The sequence below is a fragment of the Sciurus vulgaris genome, assembly GCF_902686455.1.
Source record: "Sciurus vulgaris genome assembly, chromosome: 15".
Classification (NCBI taxonomy): domain Eukaryota; kingdom Metazoa; phylum Chordata; class Mammalia; order Rodentia; family Sciuridae; genus Sciurus; species Sciurus vulgaris.
This window is the reverse complement of record NC_136476.1, coordinates 67,680,907-67,701,595: the sequence shown is the minus strand read 5'-3', so window position 1 is coordinate 67,701,595 and position 20,689 is coordinate 67,680,907. Positions and strand designations below refer to the sequence as shown.

Here is a 20,689-nt window from a genome sequence, read left to right as displayed (position 1 = left end):
TAAGATCAGTCACATCAGTACACTTTATCTATGTAATTGACTTCTAGTAACAACTCTGGACACCAATGCTAGCGTGAGCGTCCCTGGGTGGCAGTACTTCAGATTGTCACATATGATTGTTGGGATAATTAAGTATTTTTGTTACAACTTAACTGGGAGAGGAAAACTGATTCCCTGGTGACTGATTTTAATCATTTTTCTTTTCCTGCCATAAACTGTAACCATAATAGCTTTTCTGAGTTCTGTATTTCTAAAGAATCAGCAAACATGAATGTGCATGAATGTGTGTTTGGGGTCTTGGGGATCCTAACACTCCTGAAGTGTGTAGACACAATGGACTAATATCTAAAGGGTACAGTTGGGCTGCCTGGCAACTCCAATGGAAGAAGCAAAGAAAAGGAAGCTCTCTTCATGATTTAGGCTCCCAGAGTTTCAAGACACAATGTTTTTTATAGAAGATCTGATGTGTAGTCACTTTCCATCTTCCCAAGAGGACCTTTTGAGGGAATAAATGACTCCCATAAAGAGACCTCCTATTAACTAACGAATTGGAGGCTAAGCAGAAGAGGACTGAGCTAAGGAAAATGCATTCCTAGTATTGTCTTAAATGTTCCCCAGTCTCTGAAGAATTATGACCATGTCCACGAGGGAGAGAATTTTAAATGCCTGGCAGGTGCAGAAGGTATAAGGTGCAATTGCAAGGGCATCAGCTAAATGAGAAGTCGCCTGCTCCAATTACTTCTCCTCTCTTCCTCTTAACCCAACCCTGACGTAGGGACACACAGCAGTTAAGAAGTGGGAGGAGCGTGGGTAAGCACGAGTTAAGAAGCCAGCCACAACTCCACTGTGGAAGGCTGGTAGCAGGACTACAAGAGTCCTGAGTGGAGAGGAAGGGACAAATCTTCCTGCTTATGGATGCTTTTCGATGTCTCAGTTATTACTTAGGACCAGACACCTCAAATTACTAAATTAGGATGATGTTAATGATTTCAAATCATTTAATAGTGTCCAGAAAAATCACAGAGCCTGCCTGAGGTAGGCTCCTATGGTAGCAAAAGAACCCACCTTGCTGAATAAATTTGAAAGGGCAGAGAAAAATAACAGATTGTATTGCATGAAAATCATGCTTATTCAATGCCTAAGTTACAATAATAATCATCTTAGCTCACATCTTAAATTTCCACCTGAAATCTCAGCAGGTAAACTCTAAAATTAAGAAAAATAAATTCAGAGAAAGATGGAAGGTATTATAACCAAAGAACCAGACATTTTCAGTAATTTATGGAATATTAAGAGAGATGATGTGATTGGACTGATAGATAAATTTGTATCAAGTAGCTGAAATCTAACAAAGAAGAGGTTTCCTGGGAGAGAAAAGACACATTTTTCCAAGAGTTCTGGAAAATTTCAAAGGTGAGATAGGTGAGTTGTAAGCAGAAGGAGACTTAGAGAAAGTCAGTAAGGTACTTGAAGAACTTTTGGGGCTACAATGTATGCATGGAGCACCAGGCTGAGGCACCTACTCATGAGCTAGAGCTTGTGAATAAATTTCCTAGTTGGGGGTTTCTATGGTGGACGATTATCATGGGTAATAGAACCTGAGGAAAAGCTGGCAGACTGTGTAGGGCTGCCCTTATACCTCCACAAAAACAGGCAAAACAAAAAGAACTGAAAGACTGCTGTTTTGAGCTAAATCCATTTAAAAGCACTCTAGAGAGAATGTGGAGAAGAGGAAAGCACTCGTCAGAGACAGTAGAAGAAAACATCTCGAGTTTGAGGGATATTTGCATCTCATCTTCCTCACCTCTGGTTCTATACCAAAGGAAAATACATACACTTGCCAATCAATTCTATAAACCTGGCATAATATTATCAACAGCTTAATCATACCAGTGCACTTAAAGAATAGACCATTCCCATTTTTGAAAATGGATGCAGTAATTCTGAATAAAAATTGAAGCAAATTGAAACAACACAATGAAACATAAAAGCAATGTTTCAAGGAATAAAAGAATGATTAAAATAAAGGAAAATTTTCAATTTACAGTGTAAACTACATGTTCATCAAAAAGCCATACAATTGGTGGCAAAGCATTTTATTGCCTATAAAATATATTTATGTTAAAAGCAATTATTAAATTAAGAATTAAAATATTTTTCTTTACTTAATAAAGAGTATCAGAAACTATAAACTGTATGAAAATCAAATGTAAATAGACAAATGGTAAGGTTTATAAAATATAATGACAATAATAACTCATGACACTTTCCTTTTTCAGATATTGGATAAGCTAGGTTATTCAAATCCTCATACAAAAAAATTAAAATTCTGAAAAAAATTTTAACAGATGTAACAAAACTTAGATCCTTTCCACCTAATAAGTTACTTTTCAAAGCCAGAAATATTGAATTTTCTTTTGGATTGAAAAACAAAACTCAGAGCCCACAAAGGTGTCAGAGTATTAAAGATACAATAATTAAGAACTCAATGAACTAGTTATCAGGGACATTTCGGCGTGAACTACAAGTGAAGTAGCCCACATAAAGAATTACATTATAATTATAAAGCATACATTAAAATTATCTGGGATGTCCAAGGAGCTTCATACCTTCCTTGTTTCGTGGTGGTCCAAGATTAGTAAAAGCACTTGGTCCCTAGCAGAAACAAGCCAAAATCCTCTCCAAGGGAAATTACCTTCCTCTAGACCTCAAACTAGTTTCTGACTTTTTTTTTTCTAGTACAATGAACTATAAGTAATCAAAGATAAGTAGGCACACAAGAAAACAGGACACAATCAGCGAGAGTCAGAAAGAAAATAGACAATAAACAGACCTACAATGGTATTCCATCCCATGCAAATAGAAGCCAAAGTTGATTCATGACCTACACAAACCTATATGATTCACAAGGCCTGCACACACCCCTTACTGCTTTGCTCTTTGCTCCTTAACCTCTAACCACGCTGGCCTCCTTGCTGTTTATCTGAAACAACATGTATATTCTTATCTCAGAGCCTTTGTCCAGTTATCTTGTGGTGTTCTGTACATAATCTCCTCCTTCATCTCCAGAGTTTTGCCCAAATGTCTTTGTGTTAATGAAGCTTGATTCTATTGAAAACAAACTCTCTCTCCAAAGGTCAGTCTTTCTGTCTTTTCAACCTTTATTTTTTTTTCACAGCATTCAATAGAATACACATAAAATATGTATTATGTTTCATTGTTTTGTCTGTCCTTCCTCTTGAGGATGCCAGCTCTCTTTAAGAGCAGGGAAGCTTGCCTGTGTTATTTACTCCTGTTTCTATAGGACCTAGAGTAATGTTCAATGCTCACATGCTCAGCATATATTTGTAGAATGAAAAAATTAAGTGTTAAAAACAGGGCCTTGTTCAAAACAGTTATCTCATTTGTGTTAGCTCTTATTACCACTATTAAAAATGAAGTAAAGTATGTTGAACAGACACATGTAGATTCCAATTCCAGATTGCTTTTCATCAAAGTAACTTCCAGCAGGGAACTCATCTTTCACTGATGTTTTTTAAAATTTTTATTTTTTTATTTATGAAAATTATATTACTTGTGGGAAGATTTTGTTACTTCTTTCCTTTTAGACAAAGGCACAAAGAAAGCATTTGGTTTCCAACTATTCCCAGTGACACAAGGAAAGAAGCAACTCCTGACATGCAAATTTTAAGACAATGATTTCCAGGACAAAAATAGGTGCAGGTGGGACCAATGACAGAAACAGGAGTAATTCTCCAAATCTATGCTCTGCCTGAACTTCACCACCAACAGGTCTTCCCCAAACAAGTCCCCATACACATGACACTCACAGCATTTCCATTTTCAATCCAGCTGATAGTGGGGACAGGGATGCCTGTTGCTGTACAGCGCAGAGTCACAAAGGAGCCAAAGGTGACATTGTGGGATTCAGGAGCCCGCAGGATTCTGGCAAAAACTGTTAGGAAGACAGAAGTGGTGAGTGACTCTCCAACAGAGAAAGGCCAAGCCAGATTGGTCTTTTAAAAAAATGCAAATCAGATAATGTTTCCCTGCGTGCAACCCTTCAGTGTTTCCCTCTGTCTTAAGGACAATACCAAATGCCATACCCTGGCCTCCTCAGCCTTCACAGGACCTGGCATTTCTCACCAGCCAGGTTCCAGTGTAGGAGCTTGCCCCCACTATTCATCCATCTGCTACACTCATCCCTGGGTATCCATGTGGCAGGTTCTTTGTATGGCTTAAGTCTCTATTTAAGTGACATTTCCTCAGAAAGGACCTCCTAACCACCCAGCACACAGTGTGACCTTCCCCCATTCACTCTCTCATCATCCCATTTTATCATCTCTGCCGACCTTACCACTATCAGATACTTTATTTTGTTGCTTGTCTATTATTTTCCTCACTTGTTAGATGGTCTGAAACAAAAAACCTTTCCTGTTTCATTCACTGCTATGTTCAGTACCCAGAAGGGTCCCTGATCAGAATGAGCACAGGTTTATGGAATTGAAGAAATAACTAATTAATGTTCTGAACCCTCACTGTATCTAAGTGGGAGGACAGGAAACATCCATCATACTTTGCAGAGACTGAAATGACATATTGGCAAAAAAAATTTTAGATAAAATGTGGGTAGGAAAATGATTAATTTGTATTCCTTTCTGAGACTGGATCCCCTCATTAAATAAAATAAAATTCTTTTGATGTGAGAAGTTTTACCTTTAACTAAAGAGTAGGGCTGAGGCCCAGAATATATAATAAATTGGAAGGTAATTAGAATTACAGAATTAGTAAACTTGGAATAGGTTACAGAGATGGACCAGATTTCTGCTCTCATATTATCGATGAAGACATCAAATCCCACTGAATTTATTTTCATCAAAGTAAAAAAGCGATGGGTGAGAAACCTGGTCTCATATCTTCTGACCTCAAATCAATTTTCTTTTTAAATGTTGTTAAATCTTTTTGATTGCCCATTATACTATAAGTATAATAGTTTCTGCTCCTGCCCAATGTTTTCTAGGATTTAAGCACAGAACATAACCTCAGAGTATGAAGACCTATTTAACACTATTATTTGAAGCTTAGTTCTTCTAACTAATTGAAATTTGTGGAGTTTGGATTTTAAAAGTAGAGAAAAAGAGTGTACACAAGACAGGAGATGTGCAAGACAATGACAGATCAAATCCAAGGCTGTGTTAGAAGCTGGTCTCATTGTTGAATAACTATTGAAAAGGATTATATAATTCAAGGAGATAAAGGAAGACATGATTTACTTGACAATTGGATCTTTTCAGAAAATTTGAATTTGACTTCCAATGTCTTGATATTGAGGACTTTAAGAGATAAAATCTAGAATTTAGACATACAAATATTGGGCCCCCAAACCAGAAGAAAAGAAAAGCAAGAAAGGGGCTTTGTTCAAAGGAAACAAGTGTTTTAAAAATAAAAGGAAAAAAAATGGCATCAAATGTTTAAAATGAAGCTAAATATGTTCTCCTGCAAAACTAAATTGAGCCTGATTTTAAGTGAGTCCTGGGGTCTAACTGAGAATCTACAAATAACAGAGGGTTCAGAGAACATGGTAAACATTACCATGGAGATGCATTTCAATTGAATTCAGAATACAGAAAATTTAACAGGGCAAATTATTCAGTTTCTTTAATAAGTAAGTAGCAAGGGAAGGAGAAGTGATCTGTTATAGATTGAAACAATCTTAAAGGACATATCACCCAAATGCAATGTGTGGCTCTCTTTGAATTCTTATTCTACCAGCTTAGTCTAGGTTCACAGGCTGTGGACTTTTGACAAGTGACACTGATTGGCATCCCAAAAGAGATCTTTCTTTCAATATTTCTGGTAACAAAAATGGAGACCTAGACTTTATCAAATGTTTGAGACCTTGTGAATCATTTGGCTGGAATAACTCTTGTGTGTTTGGTATTATAGTGTTTGAGAGTGAGGATACTGCAATGAACACCTTATGGGTCCCTTTGAGAATCTGAAACAAGCAAGATCCTTGAAAGATTTGGACTTGGGTCATTTCAATCTTATGGGTGCTGTAAAAGTGATCTAATAACATTGACTTATATCCTTGAACTTGAATGAGAAACTTCTGGCTGAAGAGGAGTAAGATAAGAAAATATTTTAATTTATAAAGGCAAAAATTTTAATTTGAGGACTTTAATTCTTCCTGGAAATGTAGTAATCAGAGACAGTTTATTTTGCTGTAATTGACAGCTTTTTTAATTTTGGCTGATATTACTTGGAATATCATTGCAAAACCTCTGATGATCTATATTGCACAACCCAGTTAAGTACAATGTGAGACAGTAAATAAATCAGAGTAAAGTGTTCTATAGTTCAAGATGATATTGGAGTTAATTTAATCAGTGCATTTCTCACCCCATGTCAGAACCTCTAGGGGCTCTAGCAGGGTACGTATGTAAAAGGGACTGACATTGTAAGCAGAATTTTGAGCATAAGACTGTGCTGATAAACTGCTGTTCTCCTCCCTGAAGCGGGTATATTCACCCTTTAGGTTGATCCTGGGTCTCATTGTTAATGGAAAAGTGGTAAGAGAAGAAAGAAACCAGGGATTAAAGGGAAGCTGGTTTCTCCTGCACTCTAACATTCTCTCCAAAAGATCAAATAGAAACTCAGTCCATTTCTCCCAGTATTAAAAGTTATCTTCAACCCTTCCTTTCAGTTTTCCTCTGTTCTCAAAGTGGGGTCTACACGTCTTCAGGGTTTCAAATATCTCTTTATCTAATACCTCCTTTCTTCATCCCCTCACCCTGGTTCCTTTTTCTTCAGTCCTTAGCACTACTTCATCACTGCTAATCCACGCATTTGCTGGTTGGCAGTCTCTTTCCCTGGAATGTCAGCATCACAAGGACAGGCTGACTGGTGTACCTGTATATCTGTCTCCAAACCCTCCATGGTTCATGGTAGGTTCTCCATAAGTATTTGCCAAATGAATGGATGAATGAGTGAATGACTTATCTGGTGAGATTGTGGGAAGGGACGTGTACATGTGTGTGCGTCTCAGCCCCTTTTTGGACCGTCATTCTCCCAGCTATCCTGCGTATAGAAAGGGTAGTTGTTGACATTTGATAGCTAGCAAGTTCATCAGGCCAGAGTTCTCCATCCAGCAACTAGGAGTGAAATGGAGAAGGTTGGGGAGAGGTTGAGAAGGACAAGAAAATAAGTTGTGGTTATGTTAGGCTAGTTTTTAGGTGGGGTAGAAAGCTTGATTTTCTTTCTTTTTTTTTTTTTTAGCATTTTTTTAGTAGTTGATGAACCTCTATTATATTTATTTACATGTGGTGCTGAGAATCAAACCCAGTGCTCCACACATGCCAGACAAGCTCCCTATCACTAAGCCACAATCCCAGCCCCAAGCCGATAGACTTTTACACATCTATATTTGTTTTCAGTTCTAACTATGAAAGGTGAAGGGTTGGTGAAAGAAATTCCAACACATTTAAGACCACTGGGAACAACAGAGTCAGTTGCAATTAAAAACAAATGCCAGACTAATGTCCCTCAATAACAAAACACCTGCAATAATAAACTTGACTGTAGTTCAGGAGTAAATCCCAGTATTATAGTGGTAGCCACAAACTAAAAATACATTCTAAGTCATCAATTTAAAACGTAATGTGGTAAGTTTCTCATCTAATAAAATGTGCATTAAATATCCTTATTTTGTAATTTATTTGTAGGAAATAAAATATGTCAGTGTTTTTGTTACATAAACAAGTCAACTGCTTACTAGAAAGGGCATAAAATTTCTTAGTATTTGGAAAATGTTTATAATGTTTTGATATGGATTTTTAAGAAAAAAATGTATCAAGCTCTTCTTCCTGTATTTATCCTTCTTTCCCATTCATTTTCCTGTAGGTACACAAGTTATTGTTCCTCTGCAAAAAGGAAGATAGACACAGGCAATATATTTATCCCTGAGTTTTCTCTTAGGGAATTTGTCCATGAGTTTTGGGCTTTACTTTTCTTGGGCAGATTTGCAGAGCTGCCTGCATATTGAGAATCCTATATTCAAAATTGTGCTTAATCAGTCAGCAATATCAAAATTCTTTGTAACAGAACCAATTTTTATTCTCTCTCTGTGTCTCTCCACTTCCTCCTGCATATTCTAAGCTGCCCTGAAATTAGCAGTATGGCCTGAGCAGTAAGTGTGTGTGTATGTATATTTCTCTTTTCTTGGTCAGGGAGCAGTGTTGGAGGAATACCTAAGTCTCTGATCAATTTCCAATTCTGAGCAATTAGTTCAAAATATAAGATTAGATTACATGAATTTTACTTTTTCTTACTCTTTTCTTTCTTATTTTCTAGCTTCCTTTAAAGAGGTTTTTACCTGATTCAAATCAGCAAAAACTAATCAGAACAAGTTTGGAAAAAAAATTAACTCTCACTCTTCCCCAAATCACATAGAACCAAGGTGAATTTCTTTCTAAAAAAACTCTTATAAAGAGGAAAACATTTCAAATACAGGTTGAGCCTGCCTAATCCGAAAATCTAAAATCTGAAATTCTCTGAAATCTGAAACGTTTTGAACACTGACATCATTTTCAAAAAGTTTCAAATTTGGAGCACTTTGGATTTTAGATTTTTGGATTCGGGGTGCTCAACTGGCGATGTCTATGCAAATATTCCAAAATCTGAAAAACTGAAATCTAAAATACTTGCCATCCCCATCATTTTATATAAGGGAGAATCAACCTGTATCTTATTTGTGACTCTAAGATAAAGAGGTACTAAGTCAAACTCTACTACAGGAGAACTCGTGAAGTTCACCCCCACGGCATCAAAGTTTTGGTCAGAAGAGCACTAAGCATGGGGCTTACTCAGGATACAAGGTACTTAGTGATGGACAATTCTTGTTCTACAAATCTGATTTTTAGTCACTTTCTTCTAAACATATTCCACAAAAAAATATACATGTCTGTGTGCAATTAAAATGAAATATTTTTTATTGATTTGGAGCAATTGCATAATATTTCTCATCCTGTCGAAAGCATGACAATAAAGCCTAAGCTGACCATGACATTTCAATACCTCTCCAAAATTTTAGCCCCACCCATCCACTCAGAAAAGAGGTCTTTTAGTGAAAGGGTAACTTTCTGTTCCAACCTGTGTGAGATTTATATTTTTGTGCTGATTGACTTCATTTCATTTTGTTTCTAGAGTTTGGAACACCCAATTTAAATATTTCTGTTGACTTGAGTCTTAAGAAATGTAAATGGCCAATAAGCTGATCACATAACAGAGCAGACCATCGACTGATACTGTACATGCTGTGACTTGATATTCCCTGTTGGTTGTTTGTTGTTTTTTGACAGAATAAGGGCACTTAGAGGAGTTTGTAAGGTCAGGGATAAAAACTGAATTCAAAAGAGCCTTTCATTTAAAAAGCAGCAGCACAGAAATAATTTTAAAAAATACCTTTAGTATCCTGGTCAGGTTCGCTTTCTTCTATTAATAGAAACAAGACACAACAAACACACACAATGAACACACAAACAAAACAATACATCATGAAAAGGGAAATCTTTGACCCCAGAACATCCATTTGTGCAACATGAGTCATTACAAAACTGCTTGCTTCTTATTTCAATAAGAACTGACTGCAGTGGAGGGAGCTGCTGGCCTTTCTGAAAGCAAACTGTTATATAAGATCCCAAATTACTCCTTTTAGTCAGGCAGTATTGTACAGAAAATAAACTACAGCATACCCAACAGCATAGCTCATTCATGCATTTTTATCTTAATGCAAACAATGACTCTTTCTTTCAAGGCAACAGAGTACCACTATTCTCAGAAATTCTGTTCCCCCTTGTAGCTTGGCTTCTCCTCTTACCAGGCCCTGTTATGAAGTCAGTGATGTTGAATCTGGGATCTCAGCTATCATTTCTATGGCAATAGACTCATGTTGTGGTAAACAGAAGATTAGGGGTTTTCTGGACAACCAGAGCCTACCACCAACAGAGATCGGCAACTGATCTAACTCCCAGAGGCTGCTCAGAGAGCTGAGAGGAGCCAATCAAGACCTTTGGGGACCTGCCAGTGAAGCTCTCTCAAAGGAAAATGTAAAAATGTCTAAGTTGAATATGAAGGGTCGAGAATCTGTACACTTTACAAAACCCTAAATGAGAGAAAACAAAAATCAAATTAATTGTTCCCAAATGTTTATTATATCAGATGAAGACCCCCCACGGAGTTCTTTTTTTCTTTCCTGAAGATTTATTTGTTCATGTCAGTTTAGATCTTTCTTAATGATCAGCTGACTGTAATGTTTTTTATGAGTAAAAATTAGTGATGCTATTCTAATGGCTTTAAATAACAGGACTACATTTGATAGATCTTCAGGATTATGGAGATCTCACACATATCCTTCACTGTCTCTGAACTCTCACCATCTCTGTAATGGAGCTTAATTGATATTACCCAGTCCAGTTTTGAGACCAAGAAACTGAGGTTGGTTGCAGATGTAGAGTCAGGACCTCATCCCTCTTTTCAGAGGTGAAGTCCTCTGCTCTAACTTAGCACCCCATGGAGATAATTTTTAGACTTAACAACCCATCTCCTTAAATTTAAATGAATTTATGATTTCTCAATTCAATTTTACTCTGAACTTGCCCTACTACCTCCACTAACCAAGTCAGTGGCACATTCTAGTTTTATTTCTTCAAATATTCAAGTCAAAGACTACTTAAAACTTCTTAATTATGAAATATATATATATATATATATATATATATATATATATGGCTAAAAGGAAGTTTGGAGGTTCTCTGTCAAATGAACCTCTAAATGAAGAAACTGGATTTTTGCAACATACCCTTGAGTGCCTGGTGAAATTTAGGGATTGGATCTTAGTTTTCCATCTGGACACTTGAAACTAGCAGAGGGACTGTTTGTATCATAGACCTTAATCAGAAAAATAAAATGAAGGTCCAATAGTTGGGTCAGATGAAGCCTCAAAAATCGTATTTGAATGATTTTGGGCTGGGCAGGCTTTCTAGTTCCTTGGAACAATGTACTTGTTTCCAAAATTGGAAGAAAATTTTTTCTTTTGTCTTTTTTTTTCTTTCCTCCACCAGACAAGTAAATATTTATGAATGGTTGGCTGGCCATGGGACTCCTGTGTATGTTAAGTATTTTTATTCCATAGCTATTACAATTCCAAAATTTTACTCTAGTCAAACTAAAGAGCAACAGTGAATTTTGAAAATCTTCTTCACTTGTCATTTTCTTCTCCTACCCTCCTTTTTTCAAGTTTCTAGGGCAAGTGCAGATCAATTCTGAGTCTCCTTTTAAAGTTGCTCCATTGATCTTTTACTGAACTACCTTTGAACTATATGCTTTAAGCATAGGCCCAGTTGTAAAAAATGTTGATTTCCCTTTGATATTTTTCACTTTGGTGTTATTGTTGTTACAATAGTTCATTTTGCTTATTATTATTATTTTTTTGTATTGGAAGTAGTGAAGTTTTGAAAGAATACACCTATTTCCTCTACCATGGATCAATAGAAACAATGTAAGAGATGAAAGAATGTCTAGGATTTGTTGGTTATTAATAGGAAACTCTGTTCTACCAGAAATTTAACTTGCATGTATAAATGGTCAAAATTTCTTTCTATGCATAAATGCAAATACACATCTTAATACATAATCATGCTTGTGCATTAATATACACACATATACATGCATGCACACACAATTGAGTTTACTTTAAATCAGGGGAAATTATGGAAGAAAAATTCATAAAATCTCTTTAAACCTGGGTAAACACATTCAATGTGTCATCTTGTTGGTCATTTCAAGGTCAAATTGGAGTCTTAATTTTCAGTGTGTCCAGATTGTCAAGCCTACTGCGATTTCTCCTAAATTCTGACATTATCTTACCACTTACCAATTTAAAAAATTTCTGCTTCATGCTCTTTTTTCCATTTCTTGTCAAATTTTCATTTAAGTGCTTTATATACCATGCGCTGGTCTTGTCTTCCAACTTGATTTAATCTTCTTTACGGGGTTAGTGTTAGAACTATACTGGGCTCAGTATCATAATTTCATTGTTGTTTTTTCCTCCAAAATATCACATGGTCTTTTACAAAAAAATAAAATACTTATTTTTTTTTAAGTTCTTTTCCATTTGGATTTATAATGTGTTTCTCTTCTGCTTTTTTGAGATTGTCCAGTAGGACAATTAGAATAGAGACTCAATGACTACTTTAATTAATATAATCTCCTCATTTTACTTCTAGTAAAATTCTAGTTAAGGAGTGATCCATCATTTTCTTGAATACTTTTATTTATAGGACACTCAGCATCATTATAGCAACCCATTTTGGTCTACTCTGTTAAAAAAATATTATTCTCTGAATCAAACCAAACCCAAACCAGTTTCCTTGAAATTACCACCCACAAGGCCTATTTTTTCTATTCATTGGACAAAAAGAAAAAAAATTCAGCAAACATTTTCATGTTTCCAAACTCAACAGTTCCCCATTCTGATTGCTCATTTTTGAACTTATCACTTTCTCTTATTTTGTGGTATTCAAAATTAAAATCAACACAAATGAAAAGTCTTAACAAATTCAAAGAATAGCAAGATACTTTCTAAATGCTTAACTCCTGTTAATGTAAATTTGCATAAGTTTTTATTTGCAATTATATAATATATGTAGCTTGTTATTTCTATTGAAAACCATGAATATCCAACAGTCACTTTTATTCATTTTGCTTTTATTAAAGTCTAGCTACCCAAATTCAACTGGGTGAAATTTGAATCTAATGCTGTAGGGGCTCCTTTAAAATTGGGGATTTAAAGGAGGACCCAATCCTTGTCCTGACTGATTACATTCTGCTTCTCTGGTTTGTTCTTTCCCGCAATCATTTCTCCTCAACTTATCTCAGGTTCTAGGAGCCTTAGCAGATCACCTCATGAGAGAAACCAAATTGCCCCCTCAAGTAGAAATGATTTCCCTAGTACCAACAGGACTCTATAGACTCCAACCTGACATAATGATCAGAGAGACCACAGTTTGGCCAAGACTGCTTGACTATACATCCTTATTGCACCCTGCTTTTGTCCTTCTTCTGTATAATCCTGAAGCTCTTGTCAGTACCCCACAGACAAGGATTGGGATGCGGGTCCTCCCCATCCCTTGTTCTTCCTGGTATGGTCATACTAAATAAATTCCCATTCTACTTCACTACCACTGATCCCTGTAATCAAATTATTGAGGTGGTGGGTGGCTGAGTCTGGTCTGGTGGGACTCCCAGAGTAAAGTCTCTGCCCTAGGATTCCAGGAACATCTACTGGAAATCAGAATATCCAACACTTATTTTTACATATTTTGCTCTTATGAACTTTCTTTCCTAATTTGACTGTGTATGTGTATGTGTAAGATGTAATTCTAAGAATGAGAGAATGAGTTATTTTTATTCAGTTCACTCCTAGTTGAATGGTGAAGAAATTTGGAGGGTATATCTACTGTTATATAGGAGGAAGGAAAGTCATCAAGATTTCCTACAGAAATAAAAGGAATACATTTGATAAAATCATACAGGTCAGGTAGAGCTGGTGGAAAGAATGAAACAAAACCAGAGGGAAAACAGGCAGAACTGTGAAAAGGTCTACATTCTTTTGGCCACAAAAGTGAGAAGAGCCAAGAAAATAATAGGAATTTGGCTACATAGGGTGGAGGTCTCAGAGGAAGTTGATATTGAACATTCTTTGCTCTTTATTGGATGGCATTGGAACCTCCTCTTTCTGGTAATGAAATTATCATGAGGAAAAATATGCAAATAAAGTAAAGAGAACTTGGAGGTGAAATCAAATATGACATGGCTAGCTCTACCTTGAAAGGGTGTTTTGGAAAAGCTTGAGCAATAGTTGAATGCTAAAATCATGAAGGGAAAGAATTTGAGGTATGTATGAAAGTGCTTCTTTGAACATGAGAATTTCAGACAGTTTCCAGGTGTACTAGTCTATTTCTTATCCCAATGATTAGAATCAACAAGGACTTAGGCATTAGATCAGAGACTCCTAATCTTCTAGAAGAAAAAGTAGGCCCAAATCTCCATTATGTAGGCTTAGGAACCAAATTCCTCAATAAGACTCCTAAAGCACAAGAAAAAAAGTCAAGAATCAATAAATGGAATTGTATGAAACTAAAAAGCTTCTTCACAGCAAAGGAAACAATCAATAACATGAAGAGAGCCTATGGAATGGAAGAAAATCTTTGTCAACTGTATCTCAGATAGAGCATTAATCTCCAGGATATATAAAGAACTCAAAAAACTTAACATCAAAAAACCCTCCCAAATAACCCAATCAATAAATTGGCAAAGAAACTAAACAGACACTTCACAGAAGAAGAAATACAACTGATCAACAAATATAAGAAAAAATGTTCAATGTCTCTAGCAGTTAGAGATATGCAATTAAAAGTACAGAAATTTCATTCCACCCCAGTTTGAATGGCAATTATCAAAAATACAAGTAACAATAAATGCTGGTGAGAATGTAGGGAAAAAGATACACTCATATATTTCTAGCAGGATTGCAAATTGGTGCAACCACTATGGAAAGCAGTATGGAGAGTCTTCAGAAAACTTGGAATGGAACCACACTTGACCCTGTTATCCCACTCCTCAGCATATACCCAAAGGACTTAAAATCAGCATACTATGGTGTTTATAGCAGCTCAATTCACAATAGCTAGACTATGGAACCAACCTAGGTGCCCTTCAACAGATAAATGGATTTTAAAAATGTGATATATATTTATATATATACACACATAATAGAATATTTCTCAACCATAAAGAAGAATGAAATTATGGTATTTGCCAATAAGATAAATGGATGGAATGAGACTATCATGCTAAGTGAAATAAGTCAATCCCCAAAATACTAAAGGTTATTGTTCTCTCTGATGTGTGGATACTGACTCAAAATAGGCCTGCAGGTGGGGGACTGAGGAGGAATGGAGGTTCACCACCAGATTGGGTGGTGGGGAATGGAGAGAAGGGAGGTGGGGTGGGAATGGAAAAGACAGAAGAATGAACTGGGCATAACTTTCCTGTGTTCATATATGAATATACTACCAGTGTAACTCCACATCATGTACAACCACAAGAATGGGAAGTTGTACTCCATATATATATAATATGTCAAAATACATTCAACTGTCATGTATAACTAAAAAGAACAAATAAAAATTAAATTAGATTAAATTTTAAAAAGATTAGGATCAAGTCAATATAAGTAATAAATCATGTAGTAACATACGATGTAAAGGTTAAGAAAATGGACTCTGGATCTAGGCTGCCTGGTTAAAAGTCATGCTACAATTAATTTATAACGGGGTATTTCTGCTATATAAGAAAATTATCTGTGTGTACATGAGTGTGTTTTATTTATAAATAGTATTGGATTATCATGTTAGTTAAAGTAGCTTTGGAGTCAATACTCCTGTGTTTTCTCGATGGATAAAAAATCTTTAAATATTGATACTTTTGACTTCTTTCAAATAATAATACACATTTTAATTTCTTACATATTCCACTTGGTAGAATTTACTTAATGATATATAATAATTATATCATGAAAACTATTAATCAAGATGGTACCGTGAATTCACAATGAAGTCATCTAGCTAGAAAAAGTACACAGCAATAATAGAAAAGTTATGATTCTTTGTTACCAAAAAAGACAAATCTATGTTCAAAACCAAAATGAATATCTCAGTGAATAAGAAGCAGACAAAACACAATAGATAAGCAGGGACTCCTGAGTTGAGGTTCTCTGAACAGCGAGCAGGGGCTAAAGTCTGATCTCTCTGGCAGTGCACCAGCTGGGGTGGGGGACTGGTGACTTTGGTTCACTGCTTGAAACCAAAGGGCAAGCGAAACAGCCTTATCTGTGAAGGGCTCAAGAAGTAGTCTTGGTACTGTCACTCAATGTGTGTCATGCTTCCAGCTCCCTTGGAGACTGGATCTGGGTTTAACTCAGAATGTGACAGATTGGGAGTCAGAACTCATAACACCTCATTAGAATGAAGGAACTGGAAGACTTCCTAAAAGACTTCCCCCAAATTACTGGAAATGGGAAAAATTATTTCAGAGAGAAGATAATGTATAGGGGTAAATGATAACTTCAAAGTACACTAGGAAAACAAGTGCTAAGAAATTTAATGAAGCAATTGGGAAATTAGTTCATCTGGAAGAAAATAAAGCCATTCAGAAAGAAAAATATAAGAAACAAAAAAATTAAAAACATCATTACCCTATGTACATGTATGATTACATGAATGGTATGAATCTACATGGGCACAACCATAGAAACGAAAAGATGTACCCCATTTGTATGCAATGAATCAAAATGCAGTCTGTACAAATAAAAAAATTAAAACTTGTTTAACAAAAAGAACAAGAAATTAAGAGCAAAAAGTCAAAATTGACATACAACCAAGTAATCCTGAAAAAGAATGGAGAAATGCTAGAAATTAAAAATATAATAACTAAACTTAAAAATACACACATACTAAAGATATGATAAACTCGAGCTTGGCCAAGGTCAGCAGAAGAATCAGTGAAAAAGATGATGATATTATGAAGTTACACAGCACTCACTCCAAAGAGGAAAAAAATAAGGACCATTAACTAAGGGATGAGAAAGCAGACTTAGAGGCTCAACTATATCCTTACAGGTATGTGAGAGGTAGAGAAGAAGAAGGGCCAAGAAGCAATATTTGAAGAGAGAACAGTTGAGATTTTCCATACTTCAAGAAATATTTGAACACCTGGATGCATTAGAGTAGTGGCTTTTAAAACTTGGAATTCATCAGAATCACTTGTGAGGCTGAATCAAAAAAGTGCTGGCAAAATGATTTCGAATGCTGACTCAGAAATTTTTTGTCTGGGTCCTGAGGATCTGTATTTTATAGGAGTACTTTGAAAACTGCCAAGTGTTTCCAAGTGGCAGTGGGGCTGTAAACCACTGTGGAAATGAGTGCATAGTAGGATAAATAAAAATAATTTGACACTGTTGTGGTTTTGAAATGTGTCCACAAATCCTCCCTTGGAAAAGCGGGAGTCTAATTTTTCTCTTAAGAGGTGGATTGGATTTAGTGACTCATTTTTGACAAATAGAATGTGGCAGAGATTACTGTTTGTGGCTTCTGAGGCTAGGTTATAAAAATATTACTGATTCCTCCTCATATTTATTAGATCTCAGGCAAGGGCTAGGACAAGAAAGACACCATCTTGTGAGGACACTCAAGCTGTCTGTGGAGGGACTTACCCGGGGAGGAAATGGAAGCTTTTTACCTGCCAGTATCAACTTGCAACACTTATGAGCTGGAACCTCCAGCCCAGTCAAGCTTCTTCCAGATGACTGAAGAAATGGTCAACACCTTGACTATAAATGTAATCCAGAGAATGGCCCAGCAGAGCCTCTCTGGAATTCCTGACTCACAGAAATGAAGTGATCATTGTCCATTGTTGTTTTTAGTTATTAAGTTACTTATAATTTATTACATAGTGATAGATAACTAATACAGGCACTATGATGAATTATAATAAAAATACTGGTTACCAAAGGTAAAGAGAAAAAACATGAAAGTTACCAGAAAGAACAACCAGATTACCAACCAAAGAATTATAGTTAGAATGACAGAAAATTCCTCATCAATATTTGCAGGAAGCCATAGGATAATGAAAGTATTTACCAACTTCGATTTCAATGATCATCTGAATTATCAGGGTAAAATAATGATATTTTCAACCATAAAAAACAGTCTGTTACCCAAAGATTGTCATTGAAAGAACCAATGAAAAATATATTTTAGAAATAAGAAATTGAAAACAGAAGGAAAAAGAAGAAGCTTCATTTGACTATGAACTATAAAGCTACTTGATTTTTCGAGGTAAGTAAAATTTTGAATAATTCTTAAGGAAGATGGCAGGGTGTGGAAGAGGTGATGTTAGATGGGATGTTAAAGAATAAGATTTTTGCCTTAGTTTAGAAGTTCAGAGATGTGATTTGAACTTCATTAGAATTACCTGCATATTAAAAAACAATCATCAAAATATAGCATTGTGATCTATAATTTCAAGATCCAAGTGTTTATGGGATGAGGCAAAATAGAGAATGAAAAAGAAAACTTGTCAATCCACCAGAAAACTGAAAAGGAATATAAAAATAAGCAGAGAAACTCTAATTCAACAAATAAATAAGTTTTCAGAATAAATATAAAGACCTAAACTTTACTTAAATAAAGTCTTATATAAAAGTTCAAGCTCTATTCTGCTTACAGAGTAGCAGAAAGGCTGGAAAGAAAGGAATCCAAGAATACCAAACAGTGAGACAATACCAAGCAAAAGTAAAGTGTGGTAACAATATTAATATCAGACAAAACATGATTTATGAGGAAAACATTAGTAGGGATGAAAACAACATTGCCCAAAGTTTAAAATGCAATCCAAAAAGGAGGAAATGACAACAATAATTAATATGTATGCACTTAATAATATAATTTTGAAATACAGAAAGCCCTGACTGGTAGAATTAAAAGAAGACATTATAAAATAAAACTATAGACACAATGCTAGATTTTTGCCAATTAGAAGCTTAGTGAGAGTTTATTGTGATTGTCCAAGGTGAAGGGAAAATGACCTATTTTAGATGAGAAAACCAACATTCAAAAGGGAAGGTTACAATTTTTAAAAAACATAAATAAAGGTTGCAGTAGTGGCCATGCTTTATCAGAACTGTTTTTAATGATGCTACTTTAGAATTTTTCTTTTCAGGTAATGATTGAGAAGCTAATTTAAAAAATGGTGCCAGGTATCATAATAGAAGCAGAACTTTGCTTTTTCTGTTTTTTGATTTTGTTTTACTCCCCACACCCTTTCAAAATGGACTGGGCAGGATGTCTCCAAAATTTTGTTCAAATGACTGCAGAACCTGGGAAAGCTGTTACTGTTATCACTGGTCTTTTGAATAAATATCATATGTACACATATATACATATATGTGTGAATATATATGTACATACGATTTTTATTTGAATTTGAATTTTTGGAAACTATAACTTTGTTGTCAACTCTGGAAAAAGGATCCCAGTTTACCTCGTTAATCTGACATTGTACTGAAATTAGCAGCCATATTGGTCTAGAAACTTTAAAATTAATTCTTTTCCATTTGTATACAGGTGACTGACTGTATTAAATATGTAGAGACCTATTTACATGGATTTGATTGCAGAAACCAAAATGCATTCTCTAAATAATGCATAAATCAAGGTAAAAAAATAACAGTTTAATTTATTCTTGCCTGTAATTCTAAATATAATTTAGTCTTTTGGCGCACAATAACTTTATTGAAATAGGAAATTAAAATAGAAGGTTTATAAATGATACAAAGTAACTTCCCAAAATAGAAAGTTATAAATGTTTTCCTTAGTTTAAGTTATTCTTTCCTCTAAGTACACTTTTCAAATTTAAATTTTCTGAGCTTTTCATTTCTTTGTTAGAATTCACTTGGTGATAGCATTAAAGATAAAGATGACTTGTGAAAATTCCTATAAAGAGTAAGAAGTATGTATCAAAATCAGGAAAGTGTGGGGCGGGGTAAAGTGGAGAATTAAAAACATAATGAATTCACCTGAGAGCAGAAAGGAAATTTTAAAAAAACAAGCAAAGAAATAGCATGATAACAGAGCACACGATGAAAATAAGAAGAATGCTTAATTCAAACAAATAATAGAAATCAGTTTTCAGGAGAAATATAAAGACCTAAACTAAATTTACATCTAAGAAATGTAAAAATTATATCCCATTCCTATGAAGCACTCTGGTTTTTTGACTTTTATAAAATAGTGTCTCTTTAAGATTTTTTTTTTTTAATTTTCATACTGCCATTTTCATTAAGTTGTTTATAATTTTCCTCACAGTCAATGTCTTAGGGGACTCTCTGATCATCTGATGTGGCGAGAACTTCATTCCAGGGCTTTTTCTAAGGACACACTCAGAAACTGGGAAGTCCAAATCTTATTAAAGGGATAATTTCCTTGAAATTTTACTTAATAGTCTTAGAAAGAAATGCAGGTGGTAGATCTAAATTTTCATCCTAACTTCATTGTTCACTAGCCATTTCATTGGGGTTGCTGCTTAACTTCTCTGAACTTCAGCTTCTTCCTCTGGAAAATGTCATTAACTCCCAACTCATAGAACTATGGGGAAGATTAGATGATAGGATTTGTAGAAAGGAGTTAATGTAGCACCTAACATGTAGCTCCAAAGCACAGGAGTCAAGGTCTTCTAGCTTCTTTTTCTTTATTTTTATTTTTTTTCCTGGAGCTATTTTGATCTCTAGGACATCCTTCTGACTCATGAAGGCTGTTCCTTCAATGACATCAAAGGGAGCAGGCTTTATTTTTATTTTATTTTATTTTTATTTTATAAAACCTGTGTTAGCTGGGGCATTCTGGATATTAATCCCATTGAGTACTTTTTTCCTGGATGTTCAATGCATGTGCTTAACTCCATTCTTAAACTGATATATCTAAGCGGAATCACTTTTAAAAAGAGAAATTCATCCTTTAGCCATGTTACCAAAACATGAACACTAATCTACGTGGTTTGATTGGATGTGTTC

The 20,689-nt window shown here is 35.2% G+C and overlaps 1 protein-coding gene across 3 annotated transcripts in view; it reads right to left on the bottom strand.

Moving 5' to 3' along the window:
* MUSK (muscle associated receptor tyrosine kinase) overlaps positions 1–20,689 on the bottom strand; it is a 111,694-nt gene that overhangs the window by 54,306 nt on the left and 36,699 nt on the right. For 2 of the 3 annotated variants that reach the window (XM_079112628.1, XM_079112630.1), the window contains exon 6: positions 3,831–3,955. In XM_079112628.1, coding sequence (XP_078968754.1) covers positions 3,831–3,955 — 125 coding nt within the window. Of the gene's footprint in view, positions 1–3,830; positions 3,956–9,462; positions 9,493–20,689 lie in introns of all 3 variants that reach the window. The other variant, XM_079112629.1, reaches the window with a different exon arrangement.